The sequence below is a fragment of the Pagrus pagrus genome, assembly GCF_965226575.1.
Source record: "Pagrus pagrus genome assembly, chromosome: 20".
Classification (NCBI taxonomy): domain Eukaryota; kingdom Metazoa; phylum Chordata; class Actinopteri; order Spariformes; family Sparidae; genus Pagrus; species Pagrus pagrus.
In genome coordinates this window covers 897,848-913,999 of record NC_140207.1, presented here as the reverse complement: position 1 = coordinate 913,999, position 16,152 = coordinate 897,848, and the positions used below count along the sequence as shown (strand labels likewise).

Here is a 16,152-nt window from a genome sequence, read left to right as displayed (position 1 = left end):
AAACTGGCAGCTAACGCTGCTCCAGAGGCCGGCTGAAGTAACAGTTAGCCTGCTTTGGACTGTACTAGTGACAGCATGTGACCAAATCAGCTTCATTGCTTCGTTTCCTGTTTAAGTGTCCTAACCGGCTGTGAGCGTCGCAGCGATGTACAGCACGCCGTCTGAGTGCGTTCAGCTCCCAGATGGCGTTCAGGAGGAAGACGAGACTTTGTTTTGTGCTCCAGGTCCATAAAAACAAAGTCTGTCTGGTTCAGGAGTAGTTTGGCTGACTCGGCTAACAGGAAACCAGTGTGACCGTCTGTTTCGACGGACAACATGAGGTTTAAATCGCCTGATGACTCACCGACACTCAGGAGGACAGCAGCATCTGTGTTGGTGCCAGATGTGTGAAAACATCTGAACCATCAGTCAGCAGGCACAGGTGTGAGAGCAGAGTGTCCCAACTCAGTTACAAACAAGTTGCTGCAGCATTAAAGAGGCAGATGGGCTGGTCTGACACACACACACACACACACACACACACACACACACACACACACTCTGAGTCAGAGCTTTTACATGACAGTGTGGTACCAGGTGGTGCTGATGGGAGCTGTTGTCCTCAAACACACATTCAGATAAAACTTGTTCAAACTGCAGAGCAGTGAGAGGCAGCAGGCCGAGAGGACGGACTGCAGTCACATGTTGTCTGCTCGTGTATGAAACACATGCTAACACATGCTAACACATGCTAACATTAGCACCACTTTTTTACACTGACTCACTTCAGATATCTGATCTCAGCTCAGTGTAAACCCAACAGAAGCTTGATGAAATGTAAGCGGTTCAGAGCAGCTCTGGAGGTGTGAGACTCACCAGATGTTGAACATCTCGTATCGTTCCTCCTCTCACAGTGCAACAGAGCCACTGTCAGATGTTCTTAGTACCTCCACGGTCTGATAATCGAGTTGGCTGAAGATCTGGGTATCTTCATACCCGGGGAGTGGAGCTTTGTTAGCTTCGAAGCACCACTGAGCAGCTTCATTAGAATAAACGGGGCTCCGCCTCCAGCAGGGTGCAGGTGTTAATGTGACGTGCACGGCGTGGCCGCTAACTCGAACAGGGATAGAAGAATTTAATCGTGCAGCTCTTCCAAATGTTACTGGACCGAAGGCTCAGGTTATGACAGGCCGGGTTGTGACGCTTGTTATTTCACCATTATAAAGGGTGGCTTCAGAGCCCGGCGCTGCTCCTGGAGGCCTGACAAAGAGTCATGACTGAGCTCGAAGCAAGGCTGAGCAGCACCACGACCAGGTCCAAATAACACAGCCACGAAATGAAGTGGAGAAGCTCTCCTCCGTCAGGTGTGTACGGTGCAGAGCTACAGTCTGTAAAATGATGTTAAAGCTGGAAACGATCAATACAGACGGAAACAGACAGACGACGTGTCCGTCAACAGAACCGCCCGCTGATGAGGACTGATGGGAGACGCTGGGAGGAGGCGGAGCCGAGGAGGCGAGGCCGCAGACTGACTCTCACGCCTGATTGGATGAAGGCTGGGCGGCTCGCTCGCCCGCTAATCAAGGTGTTTGTTTTTATTTTAGAGAGACAGAAGAAGAAGAAACAGGCACACACACACACACACACACAGCAGTGAGGCTTGTGTGTTACTGTAACATGCTGAGTTGTGTATCTTGTGAGCAGTGACTAATTTGTTTTTAATCCATATGGACGGACAGTTTGATGAGCAGACACACACACACACACACACACACACACACACACACACACCAAGTGCGCTCTCTATTGTGATCCATGCAGTCACATATTCAGTCCAGAACAGGTTAACGAGGCGTTCAGGTGATCATGTGAGCAGGTGTGTGTGCTGCAGGACCAACAGACGCATCTTCCAGGTTATAAGACTGATTATCGGACCTCTGTGTTCCCTCAGCGGTCGGTCCAGTACGACAGACTGCAGCAGCCGGTATCACTCATTGTTCTGGAAAGCCGGACGCGATGTCACATGTGCGACAACTAAACGGATCCCAGCAACAGACAAGATGGAGGAGAACCAGCGGAGACCCGGGCCGCTAGGCGAGTCAACGTCAGCAGAACCAAAACCAGTACAGCTCAACATGTGTCTGACTGACCTGCGGATCAGAGAAGACCTCCTGGATGCTGTTGATTGGTCCAACAGGAACACCTGAGCCCTCAAACCTCCTCAGCCAATCAGCTGTCTTCTCCTGCAGAAACCTGACAGAGAAATCATCTCATTAATTATTCATGAGTACACAGAGCGACAGGTCAGGTGTGTGTGTGTGTGTGTGTGTGTGTGTGTGTGTGTGTGTACCTCTGGGACAGTGTGTGCAGCAGTTCTTTACGGTTCTGGACTCTCAGCTTGTTGGTTTTGTATTTTGGCTCGTTGGTGAGCTCCACCAGCTCCAGAACCTGCACACACACACACACACACACACACACACACACACACACACACACACACACACACACACACACACACACACACACACACACACACACACACACAGTGCTGTAAGTTGTGCAACATATAACTTGGAAACATTGGTCCATCTTCAGGGTGAAGCTGGTCTCGGTGTTTGTTACCTGACAGACTTTGATGAACTGTTTGTCGTTGCCTGCAGCGAGGACGATGTGTCCGTCTCTGGTTTTGAAGCCCTGAAACAGAGAAGAAGAGGACGGAGGAGACAGACGTCAGGACAATTCAGGACTTTTTCAACTTACAACCAACTGACGAATAAGAAAGGACGGAGACGACTTCAGTGAGGCGACGCTGTTATAAAGTGTTACTGTAGCTGGATGTTTCCTCAGTGAACCTCAGTGTCTGATGTCAAACAGTTATTTTAGTGTTTCACTTCATTGTTTATTCTGTGATGTTTTACGACCGAAGAATCACCGCTGAAGAAGCAGCGCCGCTAATTCAGCTACAAACACGTTTCGGCCCGCTTGGAGGCGGCTCGGCTCAACTCGGCAGTAAAACTGGAGCGGCTCAGTTTGAGTGGCAGCAGCTCGTGATGCTGAGACACTTCATCAGTAAAAACTAAACTCAACACTCACAAACGTGAAAACATTCTGATGCAAACTATGATGGAGAAGATCTCATCAGTGATTCTGACCCGTGGGTCTCACGTCCTGCTGGACTTAGGCAGCAGGAGGAGGAGGTGCAGGAGGAGGAGGAGGAGGTGCAGCGGCAGCAGGAGGTGCAGCAGCAGCAGGAGGTGCAGCAGCAGCAGGAGGAGGAGGTGCAGCAGCAGGAGGAGGTGCAGCAGCAGGAGGTGCAGCAGCAGCAGACAGCTGACCTCACCTGGTTAACTGGGGTTGTGATGTGTTATTAACTGACTGCTCCCAGCAGGCAGATATGAATCTAATCTAATTAAACAGGAGGTTCTGAGAGTTCTGGGTGAGAGGACGAGGTCCAACTGAGACCCAGGTGAGTTCTAAAATAACTTTAATAAGCTGAAGACACCTGAGGACACCAGCTGCTGGAGGGCAACTTCTCCTTCCTCCTCCTCTTCATCTCCTCCTGCTCCTCCTCCTCTTTCCCTCCCTCCAGTCATCTGTCTTCTCTTCCTCACTAATTGTCCTCTTCCTCCTTCAGGACTTTCTCCTCCTCTTCTTATTTCTCTCTCACAATCGTTGGTAATAAAAACCGTCTCCACATGAAAGAAGGAGGAGAGCTGCTGTCTTACATCACACACACACACACACACACACACACACACACACACACACACACACACACACACACACACACCACATCCCTCAGTTGTGTGTGTGCTCAGACCACTAACCCTTTAGTCACACTGCTCTCGGGGCTCGGCTCCGACCGCCGCCTCCCTTTCATCTCCGGCCTCAGGGACTTGTGGGTAACGCAGTCCACAGGGGGACTTCGACGGGACGTTCATCCACAAAACCCCAAACAGTCCTCAGAGAGGGCGGGCGGCGCGGTCGGGCTGCCCCCTGCTGGCTGCAGGTCAAACATCCAAACCACAGCGACCCCAAACACAAAGAAAACTGAAGCTCCTCAAAGTGTCAGGATCTCTGCAGCTCGACGGATCTTTGAGCCTCTTTTAGCTTGTTGTTTTGGATTAAGATGTAATCTAATTGTATGTAATCTAAAAGCGTCTAATTTAGTCTCAGTGTTTCCAGCGGCTCACACAGACAGATGGACAGACAGACACAGTTAGAGACCAGCTGGTGAACAAACTGGAGCATTCAGCAGCTAAATACACATTCAGGGGGCGGTGGAGACCAAAGATGGAGCTAAAAGAGAGAGAAGAGACAGAGAAGACTGGATTTAACCTCTAAAAACCAACTCACACCCGCTAACATCTGGATTATGTGTGCAGTGTGAATGTATATCACCTGGGTGATGAAGTTAAGGCCACGAGCTTGTTAATAAACACTTTCTGATATTTTCCCTTTACTCGTGTGATATTGTTCTCTTTAGTTTCCTTGTTTCCTTTGTCTTTGAGTATCGTCATCATCATCATCATCATTAATATTAATATTAATATCGTTTGATCTCACACAACACAGAGTCAAAGTCGTCCTCTGGTGACAGTTTACTGCACATTGATAGCAGGTTTACCACGTTTAATAAAAACACATATGATATATAGGCGGTGTCAGATTCATCAGGTGACAGAAAAAAGCTGAAATCTGTTAATAAGTTGTGATCTACAGTTTATCTGCGGTCACTTGTGTCTATCAGTTACTCCTTGGACAGCTTCACTACTTTGTGTCTTGTAATCAGAGGTTGTGGGTTAAAGTCCTGAGGTGTGATGATCCCAGCAGCAGCCGGACACTTCACAGGCGGCTGAGCTTTAAATAACAATCCTCATCAGACATTTGCTCCTCCTCACCCTCGTACGACCCGGTCCACCTCGTACGACCCGGTCCACCTCTGCTAGTCTGACAAACAGGAAACTCGTCTCATAGATGTGAATATAAAAGCTCCATGAATCTTTGGTGTCTTTGATGCGTTGATGTTTTTATGTTGGAGGTGAAGAGAGGTCAGTCACAGTCCTGAACTCAGGTCCGTTCACGGTGCTGACGAGCTGCAGAGAAGCAGTTTGTTTGTGATGAACTCAGGTCGACGTTTCCTTCCCGACTGCAGTCCGAGTCTCTCGTGTCTCCTGCGACTCGCTGCATGTCTCAGTCTGAGACGTGAATTGACCCGTCTCAGAAATCAGATGTGAACTTTAAAAGCGTCGGCAGGACGGATGTCTTCTTCAGCTCTGATGTCTTCCACGTAAAGCCACAACCGCACAACACCAATAATTCTGTTGTTCCGACTGTCATGATCTCCGGAGGACCCGTCTGCTCCGCTTTCATCTCCGGCGCCCGGGGGGAGGCGGGAGGAGGGAGCGCGGCATTGTGGGTAAGGCAGTTCACACGAGGATTAGATCCGAGCGGCGCACAATAACGCTCCGGCTGGTGAGGGACGGCGACCACAAGAGTCGAGCTGCCGCTGCCGCTGCCGCCACCGCCCCCGCCGCCATGTTCACATCGAGCAGATGGAGCGAAACATCAGGAGGTGTGTGTGTGTGTGTGTGATGGTTTAATGTGCACATGTGAGTTATGAAGCTCCATAATAACACAGTAACATGTCAGCTGCCTCAGGCTCAGAGTCAGTAATGTGAAGCAGATTGACGACTCGGGTCGACCCGGTCTGATACCAAACACTGAGTGTCAGAACGTCTGACTGCTTTCATTCTGTTTATTGAACTTTATAGAGTTTCTCTGTTGACCTGAGACTGAAATCTGAATCAGGACCGAGAGGAGAACATCTTCAACACGAGCTGAACAAACAGTGTGAAGAACCACTGACAGCATCAGAACCAAACTTTATTGTCACATGTTGAATCATCTGATGTCACATTTTGTTGCAGCACCGAGCCAATCGTACCGCAGGGCCGGGTCAAACTGAGCAGAACCAGGCCAGCAGGTGTGATGGAAGAACTGAATATTCCAGCTGGTTCTGGTCCTTAAACTCCTTAAACTGCTGTAACTTCTCAACACGGCTCGTTTCCCAGCAACGTTATGTTAATGAGGTGGACGGCCCCACAGCGCAAGTTGACGGGATTGGTTCCTCAGGTGTGTGACATCATCAGTCTGATTCTTTTGCCAGTCATTGGTCGACACTCAGCGTGGTGCTGACTGGTATCATCTTGTTTAACATAAAAAACAGCAGCTGAAGATTAACAAGGTTAAAAAGTGTTTTCATGTCAGTGGATCAGAACAAAGGTTCTGATGTCAGAGACAGAACAGCCAGTCGAGTCAGAGCCGCTGAAACAAGCAGAAAATATTAATAACATGGATGGGTTAGGTACTGTCCTCCACCTGTCCTCCACCTGTCCTCCACCTGCTGCTTCCGTCTCAAACGCTGACTATAAGTACAAGGACAACATTAAACTGTTACTAGGGACCTGATGTGTGTCCCTCCGGTCCCGGACCTGATGTGTGTCCTCCGGTCCCGGACCTGTTGTGGACCTGCAGGCCACGAGGACGCAGACTTTCAGCTTCAGGCTGGGTTGAACTGCTGAAGTCTCACATTCACTGTGGCTGAATTTAAAACACATTTCTGTGGATATTTTCCAACATCAGATCCATTAAACCCACGTGAAGAAGGTCTCAGGCGGGACATGAACCAGAGACACTGTGAGACATGTTGTCAGACCTGATGGACATTATTGTCTTTAAACATCAGGATGTGACGGCTCATCCTGCAGAGCTGCTTGTTGGTGAAGGACAGTCACAGCAGTGATGCTGGACGTGTGTGAAGTGTAAAGGGACAGTCCGTAATAATCTGGACAGACGCAGGAGAACAGTTGTGTTTTGTGAAACGACCAAACTCACTGAGATGAATCTGATCAATGACCTTCACATGTGTGCTGTGTGTCATCATCAGCACCTCCTGTCTGTCTGTACATTATTGATTATTGATTGGGACGGACAGAACCTTCAGGTATCAGTGTTTAGAACAGAGGACGGTTCAGGGAGTTACCTGATAAGGTACGATGCTCTCGTGGGCCGTCCCCCAGCGCCGCGCCTCCTTCCCTGCGTTCAGATAGTTGGCAGCGATGTGGCTGAGACAGGAGACCTGAGAGAGAGACAGAGGTGTTAATGTGAGCCGTCCTCGGCCTCGTTCGTCCCTGCTGCCGGTGGAGGTCGCCGCTCACTGATATTCCATCATTATTAACATCCACAGTATAAAAAGGAAACTATCAACCCGTGAAGTGTTAAATCATAATGAGATCTTTGTTTTCACTCTTAAAGGTGTCGTCTGTGAGAAGAGCTGATGTCTGAGTCTCGTTCCAGCTCCTCAGAAACTGAAGTCTGGGATGGCGACCGAACCTCCAGCGATCCCAGAGCGGCAGGATGTGACCAAAAGAGACGCAAAAATCTATTTTTCCCATTAATCAATAATCTTGATGGACGGCTGGGAGGGAAAATGAGCCTCCGACAACAAGTTGTAGTTGTGTGGCAGCAGGAGGACGTTACCTTCAAGTCGTATTCAAGTTTCACTCATTTTGAAGAAGGAGGAAAATGAAGACGGACGATGATTAGAAGGAAAAGACGAGCAGCAGAAGATGAGACGCTTTACAGGATGTTGACATGACGGAGCAGAGACAGACGGACGGGCTGATGGGTGGTTCTGTCCATCACCGCTCTGTTTAGAAACTGATATTATTCTGTGCTCAAAGCCGCAGCAGCAGCTCTAACTACAGGCCCAACAGGATATATACAGCCGCCGCTGACGGACCGAGACACCACATGTGAGACGGCTCCGACTTTGAATCACCATCACAAAGAAACTGCAGTCGTATTAAAGCGAGCGTCCGTCAGCAGACAGCAGCTTTAGATCAGCTGCGACAGGATCTCACGAGACTGAAGGAGACTCAGAGGAGCGAGCTGAAGAACGGCTCTCATGTGGTGAGAAGAAGCTTCATGACAGAAGGAAACAGGCACTAACACAGGTCCAAACAGCAGAGAGACGGGTCACTGGTTCTGATCAATCACGAAGGAGGGACTAATTCTGGTTCTAATTTTTATTAATTTTTACGTGTAAATATTAGCATGTTAGCTCAATAGCTTCCAGGTCATGTGACCAACTGACTCAAAATCAGTGTGGGATCATGAAACTACACTGGCTGCATGAGATACACCTCTTGTTTTTACATTTTACGTCTCTAACTATTTTTTATGATATCGTTATTGGGATATAAAATTAGCTATATCAGTTATAAAATTTTGTCCATATCGCACAGCACGAGATCAGAGGGTGGAGGAACTGATTAACAGATGATGAAAATATTTGGTAATTAAATGTTAAAATGTTTCAGCTCCAGCTGGATTTCCACCGGGCTGTTCTGGAGGTACTGGACCAGAGAGAAGACTTCGAGGACGAGGACGATCTTCCTCTCAGTCTAAACTTTCCAAACAGCCTGAAGTCGTTTCTCATCTTCAGAATTTGGTATTTTCCTGCATGACTGAGCTTTTCCTCAACAAACCACAACAATTTAAAGTCGTTTCAAGCTGAACTTAAGACTTATGACTCTTCAGCCCCTTCCTCGTGTGTGCAGCTGCTTCAGGACCTGCAGGCAGCTCGTACAGGACGACTGAGCGCTGATTGGTTTGTAATGATTAAATTTCCCCCGACAACCGAAACAAACTCGGCTTAAACTCGTCCACACGGATGCAGATCCACTGCGGCTGTGTGCTCTCATTGTTCATCTCTGGTCGGAGCGCTCTGTGGTGGACGTGCCTGTGGTCGCAGCACTTCATACAGGAATGCATCATGGGATATGAGAAGGGGGAGAAGTGGATTGTGGGTATTTTATGTGTAGCTGCAGTGAGAGCCGACCGCAGAGATCGAGACCTTAGAAACCAATTCATATCCATCCCTCCATCCATCATCCATCCACCATCCATCATCCATCCCTCCATCCATCATCCATCCATCATCCATCCCTCCATCCCTCCATCATCCATCCATCATCCATCATCCATCCCTCCATCATCCATCCCTCCATCCATCATCCATCCATCCCTCCATCATCCATCCATCCCTCCATCCATCATCCATCCCTCCATCCCTCCATCATCCATCCATCATCCATCATCCATCATCCATCATCCATCCCTCCATCCATCATCCATCCCTCCATCCCTCCATCATCCATCCATCATCCATCATCCATCATCCATCATCCATCCCTCCATCCATCATCCATCCCTCCATCCCTCCATCATCCATCCCTCCATCCATCATCCATCATCCATCCATCCCTCCATCCATCCATCCCTCCATCCATCATCCATCCATCCCTCCATCATCCATCCATCCCTCCATCATCCATCCATCCCTCCATCATCCATCCCTCCATCCATCCCTCCATCCCTCCATCATCCATCCATCCCTCCATCATCCATCCCTCCATCCATCATCCATCCATCCCTCCATCATCCATCCATCCCTCCATCATCCATCCCTCCATCCATCCCTCCATCCCTCCATCATCCCTCCATCCCTCCATCATCCATCCCTCCATCCATCATCCATCATCCATCCATCATCCATCCCTCCATCCATCATCCATCCCTCCCTCCATCATCCATCCATCCCTCCCTCCATCATCCATCCCTCCATCCCTCCATCATCCATCCATCCCTCCCTCCCTCCATCATCCATCCCTCCATCCATCATCCATCATCCATCCATCCCTCCATCATCCATCCATCCCTCCCTCCATCATCCATCCCTCCATCCATCCATCATCCATCCCTCCCTCCATCATCCATCCCTCCCTCCCTCCATCCCTCCATCATCCATCCCTCCCTCCCTCCATCATCCATCCCTCCCTCCCTCCATCATCCATCCATCCCTCCATCATCCATCCCTCCCTCCATCATCCATCCCTCCATCCATCCCTCCATCATCCATCCATCCATCCATCCATCATCCATCCATCCCTCCATCCATCATCCATCATCCATCCCTCCATCCATCATCCATCCATCCCTCCCTCCATCATCCATCCCTCCCTCCATCATCCATCCCTCCATCCATCCATCCATCATCCATCCATCCCTCCATCATCCATCCATCCATCCATCCATCATCCATCCATCCCTCCATCCATCATCCATCATCCATCCCTCCATCCATCCATCCCTCCCTCCCTCCCTCCAAACATGACGGTGTTTGAATCTGATCAGCCAGTAAAAAATAACAAAGATATGTTGTAAATGTGCAGAAGCTAACAGGTGATTTTATATTTTCACTTAGTGTTTTAATCTTTTGGAATCAGCTCTTCTCTGTAACGACTCAGTGATGTCAGAGATCGAAACAAACAAACAACATGAAACAGGAACACACTGGTCTCTGAGTCCTCAGTCTGAGCCGAGTTTCTCTCTGGAGGACATGAAGCTTGAGACCAGCTGAGCTGTTTGTCTCAGCGTCTCTTCCAGCCAGCGAGGCGAGAGACGAGAGTACGTAAAACATCAAACATGTTTTTAAAAGCAACACTGTCACACAAGCAGCAGGTCCTGACACAACAAATCAAACGCACCCCGGGCGTCTCGGATACTTCAGAGTCCAGGACGACGTGTGATCCCATCAGTCTCTGGGTCGCCGGCGGTCTGAGGACCACGCATCGTTTGATTTGTTTAAACGGCGAAAACATTCAGAGGAATATTGATCGCTCCGTCTGAACTGTTCAGACTGATAAATCAACGGCGTGTTTACAGCTCACACACACACACACACACACACACAGGCAGCGTCAGTGGTGTGATTTACCAGCAGACCCTGAACACAGCACTGCAGTAACATGACTGTGTCCTTTTTAGGGGACATTCAGTACAAAGTGAAACATTTCAGGAGGTTTCACTCTGTTTGAGTTACAAACACAGGTTTCCTGTTACGGTTCGTTTCTCTCACACTGAAGCACAAAAAGATGAAAAAGTGACGAGATACTGAACGTTCACCGGTCCAGAGAAGAAGACTGGACCAGGACCAGCTCCACTGCATCCTGCTGTCTCTCTACCGGTTAGACTTCAAATAATATTCACCAGCAATAAGCAACAAACAGCCTGCAGTGATTCAACAATAAACTACAGAAGGGAGAAATTCAGTTCGTTACAAAGTTTAGTTCCTCTAATCTGTCCAGAGTGAATCCTCTGCACAAACAAGTCAATAAAAGATCTCTGATAAAGAAAATACACCAACATGTCCGACGCTGTCAGAGTTTCCTCTGGTACCAGTCAGCTGATCGTCTTCATCACACAGGAGAAGAGTCTGCTAATGCTAAGCTAGCTGCAGGCTGATGCTAAGCTAGCTGCAGGCTAATGCTAAGCTAGCTGTGTCGTCTTTGACGCTGTTTTTTCCTTCGGACCTGAACATGCAGGCGGAGGGAGAATAGCTGGTCCTGTCTTGAGTTCGGTGGTTGAAACTGAATTAGACTCCAACTGGTGACACAGCAGCTGGTTTACTGTCCGTGAACTGACAGAACTTTTAATAAAGTTCTGACTCGGTGGGAACCGGTCGCACCAACATTCAACATCTCCAATCAGTCTCTGACTCATGAGGCTTTTAGCTTCAGTATTTAAGAGACTGGATGTTACTGACATCACACACAGAGTCAGTAACACAACAAACTGACTGCTGCAGTCAAACAACACACACACACACTCTCACAGACTCACACACACACACACACACACACACACACACACTCTCAGCAGTCACCTGTGAGGACAGCAGGTTGCAGTCGATATGAACTCCTCTCCCCGTCTTGTGTCGCTGCAGCAGGGCGGCCATGACGGCTCCGTGCGCGTACAGCCCCGTTGCCAGGTCTGTCATGGCAACACCTGGACGCACCGGCTCACCATCCTGCCGGGAGAAGCATTGCATTATGGGAGCAGAACTGGCCTGCTGACTGACAGCAGAACAAACAGCTTCCAAAGGTTTTACTGACCCTGAAGTGAGACTCGACTTTCAAACTGAACCCGTCCCTCCTCTCAGCACTGATCATCGCGCTGAATGAATCGCTGCTTTCAGCGGTTCTCCGGTCAAGTTTTTAGTTTTAGTTCTTAACTATTAATAAATTCCTTCTCTTGATAATCAATAAATCACTTTCAGCCATTTTATTTAAGAAAAAACATTCTCAGTTTTTCTCCTCCTCGATGACATTAAACTGAAGATCCTCAACAAAACAAGACGTTCATCACATTTTAAACAACTAATCGATCGATCGAGACAATAGTCAACAGATTAATCAATAATGAAAATAACCAGCAGCAGCCGTCCTGATAACATCAGGAACTAATTACTTTCACTGTCCATCAATCTGCTGATTGTTTTGTTGGTTAATTGATGAGATTTTATGGGGGAGCTGTGAGTGTTCAAAGACTGAAATAAAACAAAATGGCTGCAGATTAATTTTTCTGTCAATCAACAAATCAATTGATCAAATTAAATTTAGACAAATTGACAAATATTTGGATCATTTCTATCTAAAAGAAAAAGTCCAAATTCTCTGAAGTCGGTTTGCTAAATGTGAATGTTTGACAGTCAACTGAACGTGTTTGGTTTGTGGACGAAACTCTGACGCATCTGATCTCATAAACCAAACAAACAACCGATCGATCGATCGAGAAAATAATCGACAGTGATCATCCACTCAGAGGTCAGAGCTCAACATGTACAGCTCGTCCTGAAGGTGGCGCTACAGGAAACATCATGGAGGCACTGAAACCTGGGTTCAGGAAGGAGAGCAGAACAGAACAGAACAGAACAGAACCGAACCGAACAGTCTGACCTCGGGCCCTGTGATGTGCATCATCCCCGACACAGCAGAGGCGATGGAGTCGTAGCCTGGACTGGTGGACTGAGGACCGGTCTGTCCATAACCTGCACACACACACACACACACACACACACATTACTGCCTGTGTGCCAGTGGGCTGGTGTCTCTCTGACCTGAGAGGAAGCACAGCGGGAATCAAACCGTCGCTGCCTCTTCCAGGAAAGCCACATTCCAGCTGTGTGTTGAGTCTGCAGCTCCGACTAAACAACAGGATCCATTTCAGTCCGACTCACAGCAACACACACAGAACATGATGCTTTTAAATCACAACCAGCCGCTGACTGGTTCTGGTGCTGGTTCTGGTGCTGGTGCTGGTGCTGGTTCTGGTGCTGGTGCTGGTTCTGGTGCTGCTGCTCACATCTGAACTCTACATGTTGACACATGAACTACAAGAACCGGAGAGACGACACTGAGCTGCACAGACCGACTGAAACCAGCACCGAGACGGTTCTTATCAACATGTTGGAAACTGAAGCTGAGCTGAGACTCACAACAACACAACAACAAGACAACAAGACAACAACAAGACAACAACAACACAGAAACACAACACCACAACAACAACACAACAACAACAACACAGAAACACAACAACAACACAACAACAACAACACAGAAACACAACAACACAACAACAACAACACAACAACAACAACAACAACACAGAAACACAACAACAACACCAACAACACAGAAACACAACAACAACACAACAACAACACAGAAACACAACACCACAACAACAACACAACAACAACAACAACACAGAAACACAACAACAACACAACAACAACAACACAGAAACACAACAACAACAACACAACAACAACACAGAAACACAACAACAACACCAACAACACAGAAACACAACAACACAACAACAACACAGAAACACAACAACAACACAGAAACACAACAACAACACAGCAACACAACAACAACACAACAACAACAACACAACAACACAGCAACAATACAACAACACAACAAAAACACAGCAACACAACAACAACACAGCAACACAGCAACATAACAACACAACAACACAATTTTCAGCAGCCTGAGACCATTATATATATATATATATATATATATATATATATTTATACAGCCGCAGTGGAATAGAGCACATTAACTTTCAATGAGGACCTCGCATGATTACTGCAGGAGGCTGGTAACTATGAGTGAGTACAAAAGAGGACTGTTGGGCCCTGGCGGAGGTATATGCTCTATGTGCAGCTCTAGATTATTTTTGGATGATAGTGTTGTGGAGGTAGTTTTAGCGGAAACCAGGTGCTGCATCTACACTGTGGAGACTTCAGAAGAAGCAGAAGGACCTCCTACACCTTCATCAGAGTCCAGGTTGTTAAGATCAGTAGATTCCTATAAGTTTCCAATTAATGCTCCATTAATCTGCTTATCATCATCATCTCTGTGTCACTAACTCCTAGAAAACATTAAAACGTGTGAAAAACGACTGGAGTCTGGTGGAGGGAGAATATTTCAAAGTGTCTCCAATAAAAATCAACTCGTGTCCAACACAGAAAGAAAAACTCGACCTGACTCAAGACAAACACAACCTGTTTTTAGAGCTTGTATTTGGACTGGACGCACTGTGATTCCATCTAATGCACATTTTTTTACTCAGTTTAGGAAAAATAAACTTTGAGGACTCGATTACAGACAAAAATGACTTGATGAGATCTGTGCAGCTCAGGACTCGACTCAGCTTCTGTCAACACTTCATGTCTTGTTGAGCAACACGAAGCAGAACAAGCAGCAGATACGTTTGCATGAGAGAAGATCTTTGACATAAATATGTTTAGATAAAATGATTTTAATGCCTCGAGACGGCGTCAGAGACTTCAATATAATAAATCATGAAGACATAAACATAACATAAACATATCTGGCACCCTGCTGTGTGCTTCTGAATCCAGCCCCCATAAAGTTCATCATCTTAAATTATTGATTTGATGTGAATGAAAGTTCAGGCTGAAGAAAGTGACTGAAGCGGTTTATTTTCTCTGATCCAGTGATCCATCTGTGACCTGAAGCTGACTGATGTGATCGATGTGTCTGGAAGGAAGGAGGAAACTGATGGATGATAAATAAAGTGATCAGCAGGATCAGCGTGTGGTCATGAATCTGTCTGCTGTTGTGTTCAAACACTTCCTGCTGCAGGTTTCTCTCCTTCGTTACAAAGTGACAGCAGCTACACGTTTCAGGCATCAGGACATCGATCCAGGAAGCATCCTGCTCCGTTTCAGACAGCTCGGGATGAAACCAGGCTGTAAATCAGCCCGCTGCAGCCAGCTGCTGCAGCTTAATGAGGCCTCCTGGGTAATGTAGTGTTTTTCTCTTAAAGGACGTGAGGACGGGAAAACAAAAGATGTGGGAGTGATGAAGCTGCGAGTGAAAGACTGAGAGGAAGTTAAAAGGAAAAAGGAAAAGAAGGGAAATAAAAAGAGGAAGTGACGAGAAGAAGAGCCTAAAAACTCATTTATCGACGCGTTGATCTAAACTTGTCACCTCTTCTGGTTCTGGTGTGCTGTATGAAACGACACACCGGAGCAGCTTTATGGCGGCGCTGCCTGGCTCAGTGTGAACAAACAGGCAGTGCAGAGGCGAGACTTCTCTCAGCGCTTTGTGGAAACAGTCTGAGAAGGACCGATGATACCGAGTCTGTCATGAACTGGATCTCTGTCCGGTCTCTGTCTGCAGGAAACAACGTGAACAAGAAGAAGAAGCTGCTGATGGAGGAGGTGAAGAAACCAGTGAACAGACGGAGACGCTCCGGTGTGTCAAAGTGTGTGTGTGTGTGTGTGTGTGAGTCTGTCTTTACTGTGGAGTCCAGCGACATCTAGTGGTTCAGTCTGAGAGCTGCAGGTCTGCACAGACTGTGTTCCCATGACTGCAGAATCAGTCAGTTCTGGACCAGAAACACCAGGAGACGATGTACGACTGGACTGTGATTATGAATTTAAAGTATCAGCCAGAAAATAAGCTCCAATCAGAAACAAGGACAAAAGAAACGTCTTCGTATTTTCACAAAAAAAAATGATATTGAGAAAAAGGAGTAATGTGTTTAAAGGTGTTCAGAAGAACTTTAAACTGGTTCTGAAACAGTCTCAGTTGAACACTTTTGCGTCTGTTGGACCTACATGAACCAACGAGACCGTCAGAGGGACGACTGGTGAGAAGACATTAATGATCCTTCATGTCTGTCACCGGGTCACACACTGACTCTAACATCATGAAA

General features: G+C 47.4%; 1 protein-coding gene across 1 annotated transcript in view; it reads right to left on the bottom strand.

Moving 5' to 3' along the window:
• Positions 1-16,152, bottom strand: part of sugct (succinyl-CoA:glutarate-CoA transferase) — a gene marked incomplete at its 3' end in the record, with an annotated part of 78,473 nt that overhangs the window by 57,641 nt on the left and 4,680 nt on the right. The window contains exons 7-12 of the mRNA XM_084341114.1: positions 12,843-12,934; positions 11,771-11,914; positions 7,025-7,120; positions 2,602-2,673; positions 2,330-2,427; positions 2,130-2,232 (exon numbers count right to left, since the gene is read on the bottom strand). Of these exons, the coding sequence (XP_084197240.1) occupies positions 2,130-2,232; positions 2,330-2,427; positions 2,602-2,673; positions 7,025-7,120; positions 11,771-11,914; positions 12,843-12,934 (605 nt within the window). The remainder of the gene's footprint in view (positions 1-2,129; positions 2,233-2,329; positions 2,428-2,601; positions 2,674-7,024; positions 7,121-11,770; positions 11,915-12,842; positions 12,935-16,152) is intronic.